We start from the raw sequence: 16,472 nt of genomic DNA on the forward strand, positions 1-16,472 counted from the left end.
GTATTAACACTAAGCGCATTCCCATGCAATATCTCAAGGAGCAGATTCTCTTTTTACCTTCACCTAGAAAATGATATGCGATATGGATTTCTGCTCCAGGGTGATACAAATGTAAGTTTCCAAGGTCACTGAACCTATTAAGGGTTGGCAATTTTCCAGGAAAAGCTAGTTTATGCCAGGACGCTGGTAAATACCAGGTTAAATCCAGTTTAAACTGAGAAAAATAATTGCATCCACATCCAGTGAGTTCAGCAAGCAGAGAACAAATCTTTTCAACCTTTGGATATACCCATTCAAAACTGAGGAATAAGCTCAGTCTATCTACTATATCAAAGTTGGTCTTTTGCTGCATGGCCAAATGGACTGGTAGTTTGCAATTCTCATGCTTCTGACTGCTCAATGCGTCAAGCCTACAACTCTGCATTACTGTCATTTTCCTATAATGTTTTCGACTTTTATTTATATAATACTGAAAACTGAAATGAGTCATGACATGAATAACTTCCTTGAGAAAATACCAAACCAAAATGCACAGTCATTCCAATGTTCGGTATAATAATTACATATATTAGTATTACGTCCACTGCACTTTTACTTTTTATTTGTGCAACTCTAAATTAATCTATGCATCTACTGCATTATGTAACAATCTGAATGTATAACTAAACCTAAGTGTAATGTGGTCTGCATCAATTAAACAATTTTTAAAATAGAAAATGCCTTAAACTGTGATGAACTAGTTTTTCCTGGTGCAGTAAAAACCATTATTTACCTAGTAAAAACTATGCCATCCAAGAAGCTATTTGAAGACAGACTGGATAGCCTGGCATGACTAACACAAAAGCTCTCACTGAAAGATAAATCACAGTAGTATATTCCTTCATTTGCTTTGAAACTGGATGCAAACATCTATGTCTGTTTGCTGATTTATAAAGAGTTTCCTTCTTCACTGAAAAGCCACTGCTGAACTTGATGATGATCCTAAGACAAATCTTTCCAGGAAAGCCTTGCCTGTGACCCACATACGGTACCTTTGTTGTGTCTGCATGCTTGTGCTGCAGCTGTTCCAAGTACAGCTCATTGACCTCCCCAAGAACCAGAAGTTGCCTATTCAAGAACTCCATCTGCTGCTGGACTGACTCGCTGTTGGAAAGCTTAAAAAAAAATTTTAAAAAAAGAAGAGTCCGCAGTGAACAGTTTAATCTAAGTGTCACACCTGACCTGCACTACATCTGGGGGTTATTTTTTACTGAGAGGAAAAAGGAAAATCAAACCATGGTGCCTAGGGAAAGTAGCAGGCAATTATGACAATCAAGTGAATGGATGTTACTCAAAGTTGCTTCTGGTAAATTGTGACATTCCATGAGACAAATGCAGCATTTAGTTAGCTTAACCCCTCAGTTTGCTTCAAATAAGGTAACTGCTTCTCCATTTGTATGTGAAGTCCCTTTAACTTCTGACAGGAGCTCTTTAACATACAGAAAGTTTTAATCCAAGCACATTATTAATTACTTCTGGGGAAATTCTGTGCCACTGCGCATGCGCAGAATTTATGTCCCTCACAGATTTCTTTACTTCCCCGCAGTAAAATGACTTTCTGATGGGGAAGCATAAGGAAGCCACAAGAGCAGTCATGAGACCCTCCCCAACAATATGTTTTGGGTGCCCAGGGCGGCCAACAGAGAGGTAAGTCACTGTGGGGCAGAGGGCAGGACTGGGGAAGACCTGATTGGTGACTCCTACCCTGTGCTAGGCTCAGCTGCTAGTCCTGGCTGGGCTGGGGAGGATGGGACTTCCTTTTCCCCTACATGGCATCCAGGGTCAGGTCAGACCCACCCCCAGATTTCTTCCCCAGTTGCAGGAAGCTCTGCAAAACTCCTCCTCCCACCTGCCGCTTCCTACTGCCATCGCTCCTCAGCTGCAGGGGGAAGAATCCCTGTACAGGGAGCTGCTCCTCCATCTGCCCAACCCAGGTGCATCCAGACCCCCTCGTACCCAGACCCTTCTGCCAAGCCTCACCCACCCGCACTCAGAATCTGGCTGCTGAGCCCCACGCCCCCTGAACCTGGACCACCCTGACAAGCCACCCACCACCAGATTCCCACCCCACCGATGCCCAACCAGCTGCATCTGGACCCCTACTCTCCCAGCATCTGGACCCCCACTGAGTCCCCCGCCCCCCCCCCAAACCCTCCCGCTAAGCCCAAACCACCTTCACCTGGACCCCCTGCAGAGTCCCATTACTGTTGCACCCAGAACCCTGCCCCCAACAAGCCCCTGTGCATCCAGATCTCCCCCGCAGCCAGATCCCACACCGAGTCACCCACACCCAGATTGCCCCACACAGAACCCTCTCAACCCATACTTGGATCTCCCCACATTTAAGCCCCTCCACACTTGCATTCTTCCTGCCCACACCTGGCATGGAGGGGCAGGGCCCTGGGGTGTTTCTGGGACAGGCTTGGTCCTTGCACTGTGTCAGGGTTGGGTGCGGCCTCACCACTGAGTCCATGTCCTGGCCGGGGGGGCGAAGAAGAGCTGCACAGTGATCTCCCACCTCTGTGCGGCCAGTGGCCTGTGCTTCCCAGTGCCAAGCTGGAGCCTCCATATTTATTTGACAAATAAAATTTGCAGAATTTTTAAACACTGTGTGCAGAATTTTTATATTTTTGGCACAGAATGCCCTCAGGCATTGCTCAATCTGTGAAATTCCAAATGTGGGCCAGACCCAAAATGAGGAGCGAGATTTCAGAAGCATCAGGACAACGCACATTTAATTTCTTCAGCATAACATTTTTCATACTCTTTCTGTTCTCACTCATTTAAAATCAATACCATGGAACTCAGTGTGGTATGAGGAGCAGCTTACCCAAAGTGATAGAGGCCTTATGAGGAACGAAGAGAAATTTGAAATGGGTACTAACAAAAAAAGACATAACAGAAGGGCCACAAGGAGAATCTTACCTTCTGAGAAACTTGGCTGAGAAGCAACTCTGTGTGACACACCTTGTTGTTGGCTTTCTTTAATTCTACCCTCAAATCTGCAATCATATTCCTACAGTCCTTCAGCTTGGTCTGTTTAAATAAACAGCAAGAGGCTTAAGGTTCTGAAACTGTACCACAAATCTAGCAAAATACACATTTGGCAGGATGGCCAGCATTCCCCCCACCCAGCATAATCAGCAGTTACAGACTAAACACTAAAAATGATCATCATCTACGGACTAGTGAAAGGCATGCAATTTTCCATTTCAAAGCAAAATAAAACAAAGCCACAAAGAACAGAATCACATTAGTTAGATGAATTTTTAACTGCATGTTGTCTTATTTGGATTGAAGTGAGAGGTTTAATATACTTAAGAGCCAGATCATTGGGGGGTTATTTTTAAAGCTATGTTATCTGTTCACTATAGCTTTTCCATGCTATGTTTCATACCTGCAATTCCTGGCTCTGGTTGTAGAATTCTTCCCTGTCATGTTGCAGCTGTCGGATCTGGCTGTGAAGCTGAGCCACTATATTATCATGTTCTTCCTGAAACTGGTGGTACCTGGCCTGCTCTTTCTGCAGACTAAGCTTCAAGGACTGGATATCTTTCTCCTGTAGTTTCAGCTGATCTTTCTGTCCGGAACCATATACCAAAAGTCAGATGACCAAATTTGCTACTTCAACTAGTACATCAGAGACCACTGCCCCAAGTCAACCACCAAATAAAGGATCAAAACCAAAACCCACTAATAGCACAATCTTCAAACTTGGCTATGTTACAGCACTTTAGTATGTTCCTCATATAAAAAGTTTTTTTTTGTTGTTTTTTTAAAGAAATGGTTAAAGATGCCAGGCTGAACATACTGGAAACTGAAGTTACATCCATGAAATATGGTCAGCAGTTATGTATGTTCCTCCACATCACCCCATGCTCCAGTAGTGACCTAAAGGGACAGCCTCAGGGAAGAGAGGGTAGTTCCATTTCCAATAATTACTTCGTTCTTAGCCTCTTTGCTGTGACTGCAATAAAGATCCCAATTTACATGGCAGCTTTTATAACATGGACTTAAGAATTCAAACAAGATTAAAGTTATTTCAAATGGTTTCCACACAACTAAGTTTCCATCACTAATTAGGGCCAGATTCAGAGACTCTGAAAGGGAGAACACACTTGAAATACTTAGCTTTCTGCCAGCATTCTTCCTCCTCAAATGGAAAGTATGTACCTCTTCAGGAAACTTAACAAGGTTACTAGCCTAATGCTAAGACTGCCCAAATGTTAAGCAAGCACAACATTAACTGTTAAATCACAACATCTTTCTAAGCTAAGTTTGGCAGTTATTTAAGCCAGCTGGCTTCTTCATGTATGTGTTCAGTTCAATGCCCTTTATGGGAAATTTCCAGTTTCAACTAATCATACTGCATCAAAATTATCCACAATCCATTCCACAAAAACTGGAGTGTTCAACGGTTACTTTAAAAACAAGAAAAAACTTCAAAAATAAATACTTTAAAAGATTTTAAAGTTCTATGATACTATAGTAGATGTTGTCTGGGGCAGGCATTCATAGATTTGATAGTGATGTATTAGTAGCACTTCTTGGCATGCCCAACTCTTAAATCCTTGCTCACCATGGCAGCATTATGTTCCTCCAGTGCTGTTGCTTTGATCACTTTCCGCAGGAGTCGCCGGTTCCGAAGGGCATGTTGTTGCCTTTTGAAGCGCTCATACAATAACTGGTTGTGTAGCAAAAGCAGCTGGTTACGCAGGGTGTGAATCTCATCTGAAGGGGGAGAACCTAGACAGAGTTAAATGACAGAGCAGAGGTTACTGCTAAATATATTTGATTCTATTACATACATTCAAACTTACATCCTCTTTCAGGCCCATTCTTCTTTTCCAGGGTTATTTTTTAACTTCAAAACTGAATGGAAAAAATTAGGAATTTAAATAAAGGTATCAATAGTTAGCACAAAACTTTACATGTTCAAAACTTTATACAGTCTTGAATCTTCATCATACCCACAGTTCACAGTACTAATTTATTATCTACACTTTACAGAAGGGGGTAAAGTTTTCTAGAGTGTTTAGATGGCTTAGATACTTTAGAAAGTGTGAGTGAGATTATGTCTACACTACAAAGTAAAAAACTGACGGCACCAGCTTAGAGCCTGGGTCAACTGACTTGCGCTTACAGGGCTCAGGCAGCCAGGCTAAAAATAACAGTACAGACATTCCCCCTCAGGCTGGAGCCTGAGCTCTAAGACCCTCCCCCCTTGACAAATTTCAAAGCCCAGGCTCTAGCCTGTCTATACTGCTATTTTTAACCCTACAGCCTGAGCCAACTGACCTGGGTTCTGAGACTGGGCTCTACATTTTTTTTTTTGCTATGTAGACCTAGCCTAAGCTACCTACGTTCCACTGACTTCCAGTGCTACCGAAGACACTTTTGAAAGTTTTACCCACAGAATCTGAAAGAACTAATTTGCACAAAGTTACACAGCAAATCAGTGACAGAACCAGAATTAGAATTTAGGACCTTCCAATTTCTAAGCCTGTGGCTCATTCCTCCAACCTATATAGCCTTCATAATTATATTAAAAAAAATAATACAACAACTATTTGAAGCCTGAAACTGAAGTCTGTTTCCCTGCCAACATTTTCTCTTACATTACATGTTTTTGTCTCTCATAAACAGGTTGCTCATGAGTGCTGTGCTTGTGGCTTACATTATTATTTCTGGGAAAGAGTAATGAGAAATTGTAGGACATGGCTTTTACTGCACCATCTAAAAGTGGTAAGATTGAGATTAGCCTCAAGCCATCTAAAAATGTCAGTTTTAAATATTTCAAGAGATGATGTCTTCCAAAAAGCCACGGGAAAGATTTTAAGACAGGCCAATTTCACACTCCTTTGTTATTTCACCATCCTACCTTAGTAAGACAGATTTATCTAAAAGCATTCCTAAGCACAGGCAACACTGAAAAGTTTTCTAACACTGTACAAAGTAGATTTTTGATTGACAAAACTGTGCTTAAGTCAGCTATGACTTAAGTGGAGCTTCCAGATGGCTCAGGTGAAGAAAGACAAGGGACATATTTGAATTAAGGGAACCAGACCAATGTGTCCAAAAACAACTTCTGTTCTAAAACCCCTCTGCCTCATAGTTATATTGATTTTTCAACCGGCTCATTTTTTTAAATCTCCCCAGAGGAGTAAATATTACCATCATGGAAGTCAAAAGGAAGCCTAAGGTGACAAAACTGTGAGATATATGTTAAAATGGTGAGGAAAGATTTCAGTTTTAGGCTGAGTTATGATCAGCTGGGGGTGGAGCGGGGGGAATATTTAAGTAGGTCTTTAAACCAGGTGGAATTCAGCTTTAAAACTGAAGGGCCATTCACCTGAGTAGAATTTGTTTCTGCATAGGTGGCCATAAAAACAAACCCATAAAGAGAACGAGTGTCCCTTTGAAGAAGGCCTGTACATGCAATTGCAGATTTGATAATGGGCATGAGTACCACTCCAATCTAATGGGGAAAAAAGCACATAGCAATATTTTTGGTTCTGCAGGAAAGGCAATTATCACTTTCCAAAGAAAAAGAAACTTGTAATGTTGAAACACAAAGGTGCACCGTCTGCTGAGCAGATAAACTATATCTTAATGACGCAAAAAGAAATGGAGTACTTGTGGCACCTTAGAGACTAACCAATTTATTTGAGCATAAGCTTTCGTGAGCTACAGCTCACTTCATCAGATGCTCACTTCATTGGATGCTCACAAAATGAAATGTGTCATCGGTGCCACAAGTACTCCTTTTCTTTTTGCGAATACAGACAAACACGGCTGCTACTCTGACACTGATCCTAATGACGGTCATCATGGAACTGCAGCAGTTGAAAAGAAAGAAGCCAAATACGCAGTCCACCATTTAAGTAAACCAAGTAGAAGAAGATACAAAGAAATGTATTTTTACTGATTACGGACTACACTTATGGTCCTAAACCAAGAAAAACTTGTTTACCTCCAAAGTGAGTCCAGTCAGCAGATTTGCTTGGCAGAGGCAATCTGAAAATAAAAACACAGTATTAACAGTTTATCGTTACAGACCAGTAAGTTACAGACCAGTAAGTCTGACGTCAGTACTGGGCAAATTAGTTGAAACAATAGTAAAGAATAAAATTGTCAGACACACAGAAGAACATAAATTGTTGCACAAAAGTCAACATGGTTTCTGTAAATGGAGATCATGTCTTACTAATCTATTAGAGTTCTTTGAGGGGGTCAACAAACATGTGGACACGGCAATCCAGTGGACACAGCGTACTTAGATTTCCAGAAAGCCTTTGACAAGGTCCCTCACCAAAGGCTCTTATGTAAATTAAGTTGTCATGGGATAAGAGGGAAGATCCTTTCATGGACTGAGAGCTGGTTAAAGGACAGGGAATAAATGGTAAATTTCCAGGGTAGGAATAAATGGTAAATTTTCAGACTGGAGAGGGGTAACTAATGGTGTTCCCTAAGGGTCAGACCTAGGACCAACCCTATTCAATGTATTCGTAATGATCTGGAGAAAGGGGTAAACAGTGAGGTGGCAAAGAGGTAAACAGTGAGGTGGCAAAGTTTGTCTAAACTGCTTAAGATAGTTAAGGCCAAAGCCGACTGTGAAGATGATCAAAAAGATCTCACAAAACTAAGTGATTGGGCAACAAAATGGGAAATGAAATTTAACGTGGATAATTGTAAAGTAATTCACATTGGAAAAAATAACCCCAACTACATATACAATATGATAGGGACTAATTTAGCTACAGCTAATCAGGAGAAAGTTCTTGGAGTCATTGTGGATAGTTCTCTGAAGACGTCCATGCAGTGGCAGTCAAAAAAGCAAACGGGATGTTAGGAATCATTAAAAAACGGATAGAGAATAAGATGGAGAACATCTTATTGCCCTTATATAAATCCATGCTACGCCCACATCTTGAATACTGCATACAGATGTGGTCTCCTCATCTCAAAGAAGATATACTGGCATTAGAAAAGGTTCAGAAAAGGGCAACTAAAATGATTAGGGGTTTGGAAGGGGTCCTGTCATAAATATAAAGGGAAGGGTAAACACTTTTTAAATCCCTCCTGGCCAGAAGAAAACCCTTTCACCTGTAAAGGGTTAAGAAGCTAGGATAACCTCGCTGGCACCAGACGAAAATGACCAATGAGGAGACAAGATACTTTCAAAAGCTGCGGGGAGGGATAAACAAAGCCTCTCTCTCTGTGTGTGTGATGCTTTTGCCAGGGACAGAATAGGAATGGAGTCTTAGAACTTAGTAAGTACTCTAGCTAGATATGCGTTAGATTCTGATTTCTTTAAGTGGCTGAGAAAAATAAGCAGTGCTGAATGGAATGTATATTCCTGTTTTTGTGTCTTTTTGTAACTTAAGGTTTTGCCTAGAGGGATTCTCTATGTTTTGAATCTAATTACCCTGTAAGGTATTTACCATCCTGATTTTACAGAGGTGATTCTTTTTTACTTTTTCTTCTATTAAAATTCTTTTTTTAAGAAACTGAATGCTTTTTCATTCTTCTTAAGATCCAAGGGTTTGGGTCTGTGGTCACCTATGCAAATTGGTGAAGATTTTTATCAAACCTTCCCCAGGAAGGAAGGGTTTTGGGAGGATTTGGGGGGGGGGGGGGGAGACGTTTCCAAACGGACTCTTTCTTAATAATAATACCGGTTAGACGTTTGGTGGTGGCAGCGAAAGTCCAAGGGCAAAAGGTAAAATAGTTTGTACCTTGGGGAAGTTTTAACCTAAGCTGGTAAAAGTAAGCTTAGGAGGTTTTCATGCAGGTTCCTACATCTGTACCCTAGAGTTCAGAGTGGGGAAGGAACCTTGACAGGTCCCATATGAGGAGAGATTAAAGAGGCAAGGACTTTTCAGCTTGGAAAAGAGGAGACTAAGGGGGGGATATGATAGAGGTCTATAAAATCATGAGTGCTGTGGAGAAATTGAATAAGGAAAAGTTATTTACTTGTTCCCATAATATAAGAACATGGGGCCACCAAATGAAATTAATAGGCAGCAGGTTGCAACCAAATAAAAGGACGTTCTTCTTCACTAGCGCACAGTCAACCTGTGGAACTCCTTGCCTGAGGAGGTTGTGAAGGCTAGGACTATAACAGGGTTTAAAAGAGAACGGGATAAATTCATGGAGATTAAGTCCATTAATGGCTAACAGCCAGGATGGGTAAGGAATGATGTCCCTAGCCTCTGTTTGTCAGAGGGTGGAGTTGGATGGCAGGACAGAGATCACTTGATCATTACCTGTGTGGAAGTGTGAAAGGGAAAAGAAGATTTGTGTGCAGTTATTTTAGTTTGGTTAAGAGACAGAGCAAGAAATAGGCCAACCTCAACCCTAGTAACGCAAGATTTGTAGAAGTGGGGTTTGTGTGAAGCGGATGGGAAAACTACAAGGGACCTTGCTTTAAGATAAGAATGGAAAGCAGACTATAGCAGAAATTGTTGAGAAAAATAAGATATCAGGAAGGAATATGTATAAACAAAATGCAGCTGTTGATTATTATTGTATGTAACAAAAGGTATAAATGCTTGACATAATTGTTTTTCTTTTGAGAGACTGGCCGAGGAAGGGGGAATCCCTGTCTGTGTGTACTCTCTCCCGCCTTGCAACTGCTAGAGAATAAAGACTGTCTCTGACTTGCTGCAACCAACCTAAGAGCGAAGACTCTGTTTTCTTCCACACCTGTTAGGCTCACTCCCTCTGGGGCACTTGGCATTGGCCACTGTCGGGAGACAGGATACTGGGCTGGATGGACCTTTGGTCTGACCCGGTATGGCCATTCTTATGTTCTATATACGCTGTAAGTGAACACTTTACAAGGCAGATTGAAATACAGCCCCTGTCCCTAAGGCTTTGCAATCTAACAAATGAAACATCATACTCGAGAATAATTCAGGTAAGACGGTGTAAAGATCACTGCAAGAAGTGGGCTTTAAGGCGGAATTTGAAAGACAGAAAGGATGCTTGGTAGACAGAATGGGAGAGACTGTCCCAAGTGTAAAAAGCAGCTTGAGAAAGGGGAGAAGCAGGAAGTAGGATAAGGAGATGAAGGGAGTACATAATAGGAAATGAAAACAGACATGGATGCATCCATATATGAATCTCCCTTCTTACACCTTGGCCCAAACAAGTTTTTCCAGTTCCTGACTTTCACACTAGGGGGAAGGAATTGCTATGCTTCTCCTGGGCGCTAGACTTCGCCCCATTACTGGACACATAACTCTGCCCTCATGAACAACTTTATCTAAGGGCATGACTACACTACAGACTTTAAATTGACATATGTCCACATTACCCTCCTTCTGTCAGTGGTGCACATCCTCCCTAGGAGTGGTTCCACTAACTGAAGAGGGGTGTGTGAGTGCGAGTGTGACAGAGAGAGAGAGAGAGAGAGAGCGAGAGAGAGCGAGCGCGAGCACGCACGCGCGGGGGCTGAGAGCCAGGACTCTCAGCTCCATGCAGCTCCCCACCAGGAGCAGGGGGACCAGCCTCCCCCTAGAGTTCTTGGCTCTCCGCTGGGAGTGGGAGCAGCCGCTGGACCTTCTCAGCTCCCTAAGTGGGGAGCCAGGCACTGGCAGCATGGAGCCCTGAAATTGACAAGACAGCCAATAGCAGTGTCTACACAGAAATTGCGTTGCCCTACCTACCCCAACAAAAAACCTCCACGAGAGGCGTAGGGTGAGTTATTTTGTCAATGTAGAAGGGCACTTTTATATTGGCGGGAGAAGGCTGCAGTGTGTACACTGATATTATTAGGCCGACATAACCTGACTTATCTCAACCTAACCTTGTCTCAGACAAGCATCTAAGCCACATTAGAGAGAGGCAGCCAATGGTCCTCCACTTCCTCACCATCAGGTTTAGCAACACAGCTGAGCTCCATCAGCAAAGGCAGCAAGAGTCCTTAGGTTATTCACAGACTGCTAGACTTTAAGGTCAGAAGGAACCATCGTGATCATCTAGTCTGACCTCCTGCACATGGCAGGCCACAGAACCTCACCCACCCACTCCTGAAATAGACCCAGAACCTCAAATCATGGTTTAAAGACTTTACCTTCAAGAGAATTTACCATTTACACTAGTTTAAACCTGCAAGTGCCTTATGCCCCATGCTGCAGGGGAAGGAGAAAACCCCCAGGGTCTCTGCCAACCTGACCCAGAGAGAAATTCCTCCCAATTCCAAATATGGCAGTCAGTTAGACCCTGAGCATGCGGGCAAGACTCGACAGGCAGATACCTGGGAAAGAATTCTCTGTAGTAACTCGGAGCTCTCCCCATCTAGTGTCCTGTCTCCAGCAGTTGGGTTTTTTTTGCTACTGATGATAGCCAATGGGCCACATGCCATTGTAGGTAATCTCCTCATATCATCCCCTCCATAAATTTATCAAGCTCAGTCTTGAAGCCAGGTAGGTTTTTTGCCCAGCAGTGCTCCACTTGGAAGGCTGTTCCAAAACTTCACTCCTCTGAGGATTAGAAACCTTTGCCTAATTTTGAGCCAAAACTTGTTGGTGGCCAGGTTATAGCCATTTGTTTTTGTGTCCACATTCAAGCTTAACTTAAATAACTCCTCTCCCTTCCTGGTATTTATTACTCTGATGTATTTATAGAAATAAATCATATCTCCCCTCAGCCATCTTTTGGTTAGGCTAAACAAGCCAAGCTCTTTGGGTCTCCTTTTATAAGGTAGGTTTTCCATTCCTCAGATCATCCTAATAACCTTTCTCTGCATCTGTTCCAATTTGAATTTATCTTTCTTAAACATGGGACACTAGAACTGCACACAATATTCCAGATGTGATCTGACCAGTGCCTGGTATAATGGTACTAACACTTCCCTGTCTCTACTAGAAATACCTCACCTGATGCACCCTAGGACTGCATTAGCCTTTTTCACAATTGCATCACACTGACAGTTCATAGTCATCCTGTGATCAATACACCCAGGTCTTTCTCTTCCTCTGTCACTTTGACCTGATAAGTCCCCAGCTTATAGCAAAAATTCTTGTGGTTGGTCCCTAAATGCATGACCTTGCATTTTGCTCTACTAAATATCATCCAATTTCTATTACTCCAGTTTACAAAGTAATCCATATCTTCTTGTATGATATTTTGGGTCCTCCTTGGTATTGGCAATACCTCCCAACTTTGTGTCAACCGCAAATTTTATTAGCACAAACTCATTTTTTTTTTAAACCAAAAAGTCAGTAATAAAAATGTTTAATAAGATTGATCCCAAAACCAAACCCTCAGAAATTCCACTAGTAACCTCCCTCCAGCCTGACAGTTCACCTTTCAGTATGACCCACTGTAGTCACCCCTTTAACCAATTTCTTCTTCACCTTTCAATTCTCATATTAATCCCCATCTGCTCCAATTTGGCTAATAATTTCCCATGTGGAACTATATCAGATGCCTTACAGAAATCCAGGTAGATTAGATCTACTGCATTTCCTTTGTCTAAAAGATCAGTTATCTTCTCAAAGGAGGAGATCAGGTTAGTTTGGCAGGATCTACCTTTTGTAAAACCATGTCTATTTTATCCCAATTACCATTCACCTCTATGTCCTTAACTACTTTCTCTTTCAAAATTTGTTCCAAGACCTTGGATACAATTGAGGTCAAACTAACAGGCTTGTAGTTTGCTGGGTCACTTTTTCCCCTTTATTAAAAATAGGAACTATATTAGCAATTCTCCAGTCAGAGTATGACCCTTGAGTTTACAGATTCATTAAAAATCCTTGTTATTGAGCTCGCAATTTCATGTGACAGTTCCTTTAATATTCTAGGATGGAGATTATCTGGGCTGCCTGATTTAGTCCCATTAAGCTGTTTGGGTTTGACTTCCACCTCAGATGTGGTAATTTCTACCTTCATAAAGACATTTTACTTATACAGATAAATGTTAAGCTACCTTTCTGGCTATAAAGTTCACGTTCAAGAACTCACGCATGTCCAGCTAGGAACCTCTGAAGAGGTGACTTAACATGAAGCAATTCTGCACTTTCAATATAAGGACTACAGAGCCATGTCTGCAGAGCTTCTTGGTTTCCAAACAAAGCAGCCTTTTAGGCACAGCTATTGATATATGAACTGACAAGGAAAGGAATAATGAAATGGTAACCAAGTGTTTGCAGAGCAAGGTCTGTAGACACTTACTTGTTGAGCTCCTTGGTATGTGCATCTGCTCCTTGCTGTATCAGTCTATCCAGTACTTCCATTGGAGAGGTGGAGGATGTGCAGTCTTCTTCCTGGTTTCCCTTGACTTTCTTTCGCAGTTCCTCAGTCTTCTTGCTAACAAAGAGGTAGGCAGTCTTTGGTAATGCAACCTCAAAAAGGTGCTCATATGAGGGATGCTGCCCGCTCCCAAACCCCATTTTTCTCTGTGCTGATACTTTGCAAGGGCTGGGAGTGAGGATACTGGTCTCCATAGAGGATTGGCCTACCCTGATACCAGCAGGGCCTTCATGAGAGGCTCCACAGGGTCTGTCAATGGGAGTAAATGCTTGTTTTGGTGTGTCTCGTGCACCCTCAGGCCCAGATTTGTCTAGAGACGAGGCTAATGGTTCAGAGTTCAGACTGTGTCCTTGAACACTGGAGACTACTGAATGGGGCTTCCTTTGAGAGGCTGGTAGACTCTCACTTGTGCGGTAAAAAGGAGAGTCAAATCCTCCTCTAGGCACCACGGGCTCAGCATCTGCTGTAGTGATCTCAGAAATCTCTTTTGATATTGCATCTGAGGAAAAAAAAGGAAAGGCAGTTAATAGGCAAAAAAGCTTTAAAAAAAAATAAGTTTGGTGCTGTGTTAAGACAATCCACCTTTCACCCCCTATAGAACGCCCCCAAACCAACTCTGTGAACATTTAGACATCAGTTTACCTGGCACATACTCAGGCTTGCTCTTTGTAACCTGGGATACAAATCCTGTACACTTTCTTAATGTAAAATTAGAACAGGGTCCAATATCAAAACTGAGGGATGCAAATTAACTCATGGCTTTATGTCAGAGAGATGAATTTTTCAAAGTGTAATTTGAGTTCTTAAAACTTTGGGAAGATTTTTCAAATTGAAATACACCAGACAAAGTATTTCGGAATATACACAATAGGATTTAAATTATTTACCACAATTAAGATAATACAAATAAGAGTAAGTTTTATTAAATTGGAAAAACTAGCTTGTGGGTAAAAAGCTAGAAATAAAGCAAATAAAATAAACCAGCCTTTCTATACAGGGTGAATAAAAACACCAACTAAGAAACATTTATGCTGATAATAGCTTATCCTAATTAGCCTCTTACAGTTTGTATGGCAACTTCCACCTTCTCTGTACGTACGTATATATATCTTTTTACTATATGTTCCATTCTATACAGCCGATGAAGTGAGCTGTAGCCCACGAAAGCTTACGCTCTAATAAATTTGTTAGTCTCTAAGGTGTCACAAATACTCCTGTTCTTTTTTCGGATACAGACTAACATGGCTGCTACTCTGAAACCTGTCATTTAAAAATTGATTTATTTAAATCAGAAGTTTTTAAAATTTCATTAAATACTTAAAATTTAATTTAAAATTGACAACTTCTTTTAAGGCCTAAACTTATTACAAATTACAATCATTTTAATCAAATACAAAAAATATTCAGCAGTTCATATTTGCTGCTAAGTTTTAGGAAGAAGTCAAACCACTGAATAATACTGAAAGTCACTGGATAAACACTTGGAACCAGAGTTTGTGAAAGTGCTAAACCAGCTTTTGACAGCAGTAGCCTCTTTTGCAGGTGTAGAGAGAATCTTTTCTTCATTTCAGTTTTTCAGCTTCCAATCAATTTCTTAACACTGAAATGAACTAGTTGAATAAAGCAGGAAAGCTTGTTTTCCTCTTCCAATCTATGAATAAAAACTAGGTATGAAAAAACGAGATCTATTCATTCTAAAATCTTGAAAGACACTGACCAGAAATCATCAGTTCAATTCATTAACTAGAGATAATACTTCATTTAATAAAACCGTTAGTTTTAAATGCAAAGCATGTTTTGATAAGTTTTTTTTAAAATGTATCCAGCACATTTACGGTAGTTTTATTGAATAAAAAAAAAAGTTATTTTTGTGCATTTTAACTGAATTTGAATTTCTATCCAAATAGCACTTTACACAAATCAAAAATAAAAAAAATAAGTTCAGTAAATAGACAATGGTGAACGATGCATTTCTCAACAATAAAAAATGTGAAAATTAAGAAACCAAATAGAGGTAAGTTAAGCTATTGTGACAGGGTCGGGCCAGATGGCTATAGGAGAGTAACAGAAGGCAGATACATTAGCCTCAGGCTAAGTAGGTCCCTTTTCCCTGGGTCAGGTACCAGGGAAGGTTCCAGAACAATCAGGAACCTTCTGGAGATCATTAAGACAGGCTGATTAAAACACCTGCAGCCAATCAAGAAGCTGCTAGAATCAATTAAGGCAGGCTAATCAGGGCACCTGGCTTTTAAAAAGGAGCTCACTTCAGTTTGTGGTGTGCATGTGAGGAGTGGGGAGCAAGAGGCACTAGGAGCTGGGAGTGAGAACGCGGACTGTTGGAGGACTGAGGTGTACAAGCATTATCGGACACCAGGAGGAAGGTCCTATGGCGAGGATAAAGAGGGTGTTGGGAGGAGGCCATGGGGAAGTAGCCCAGGGAGTTGTAGCTGTTGCACAGCTGTTCCAGGAGGCACTTGTGACAGCTACATTCCACAGGGCCCTGGGCTGGAACCCGGAGTAGAGGGCGGGCCCGGGTTCTCCCCAAATCCTCCCAACTCCTGGTCAGACACAGGAGGAGTCTACCTGGACTGTGGGTTCAGAAAAAAGGCCAAGCTGAGGGCTGCCGTGAAGCTCCAAGGCGAGCAAATCCGCCAATAAGTGCAAGACCCACCGAGGTAGAGCAGGAACTTTGTCACACTATATAATTGCTTAAATATAGGTATATAGATATATTGTATCCTCCTGGTTTTCAAAAAGCACCACTAAAGTCTGTGTAAAAAGACTATATTTAGTTACAAATCAACATGTTTTAATGGTCGCCAACCACTGAGAATCAACCTTTCATTAGGAAAGTAATTAAAAATATAAAGAATTATATATATCAATGTTTTCTGCTTGTTGAATTAAATCATGATCAAAACTGGTGATGTAAATCAATGCACTTTGTTTCTAGAGTTTTGGGGTTTTTTTATTTAATTCGAGTCCTTGTCAATTGAAGTTCCAAAGAAGAGTGATAAATTTGTAAATATATTGTTTAGTTTATCCATAGGAAAAAACGCCTCTGAATTAAAGAGTCACATACATCTGTAAGAAAAAGGGAGACTAACTATACTAAACATGGAAAAAGTGTTATATCGTCCCTTATAGTGCTAATATGAAGAAAATATTGAAGG

The 16,472-nt window shown here is 41.3% G+C and overlaps 1 protein-coding gene across 1 annotated transcript in view; it reads right to left on the reverse strand.

Moving 5' to 3' along the window:
• The window catches only part of TSC1 (TSC complex subunit 1), a 56,088-nt gene that overhangs the window by 6,347 nt on the left and 33,269 nt on the right, over nucleotides 1–16,472 (reverse strand). The window contains exons 15-20 of the mRNA XM_084649950.1: nucleotides 13,222–13,798; nucleotides 7,013–7,056; nucleotides 4,619–4,785; nucleotides 3,437–3,619; nucleotides 2,965–3,075; nucleotides 1,032–1,154 (exon numbers count right to left, since the gene is read on the reverse strand). Of these exons, the coding sequence (XP_084506076.1) occupies nucleotides 1,032–1,154; nucleotides 2,965–3,075; nucleotides 3,437–3,619; nucleotides 4,619–4,785; nucleotides 7,013–7,056; nucleotides 13,222–13,798 (1,205 nt within the window). The remainder of the gene's footprint in view (nucleotides 1–1,031; nucleotides 1,155–2,964; nucleotides 3,076–3,436; nucleotides 3,620–4,618; nucleotides 4,786–7,012; nucleotides 7,057–13,221; nucleotides 13,799–16,472) is intronic.

The sequence above is a fragment of the Lepidochelys olivacea genome (assembly GCF_965140295.1).
Source record: "Lepidochelys olivacea isolate rLepOli2 genome assembly, chromosome: 16".
NCBI lineage: Eukaryota > Metazoa > Chordata > Testudines > Cheloniidae > Lepidochelys > Lepidochelys olivacea.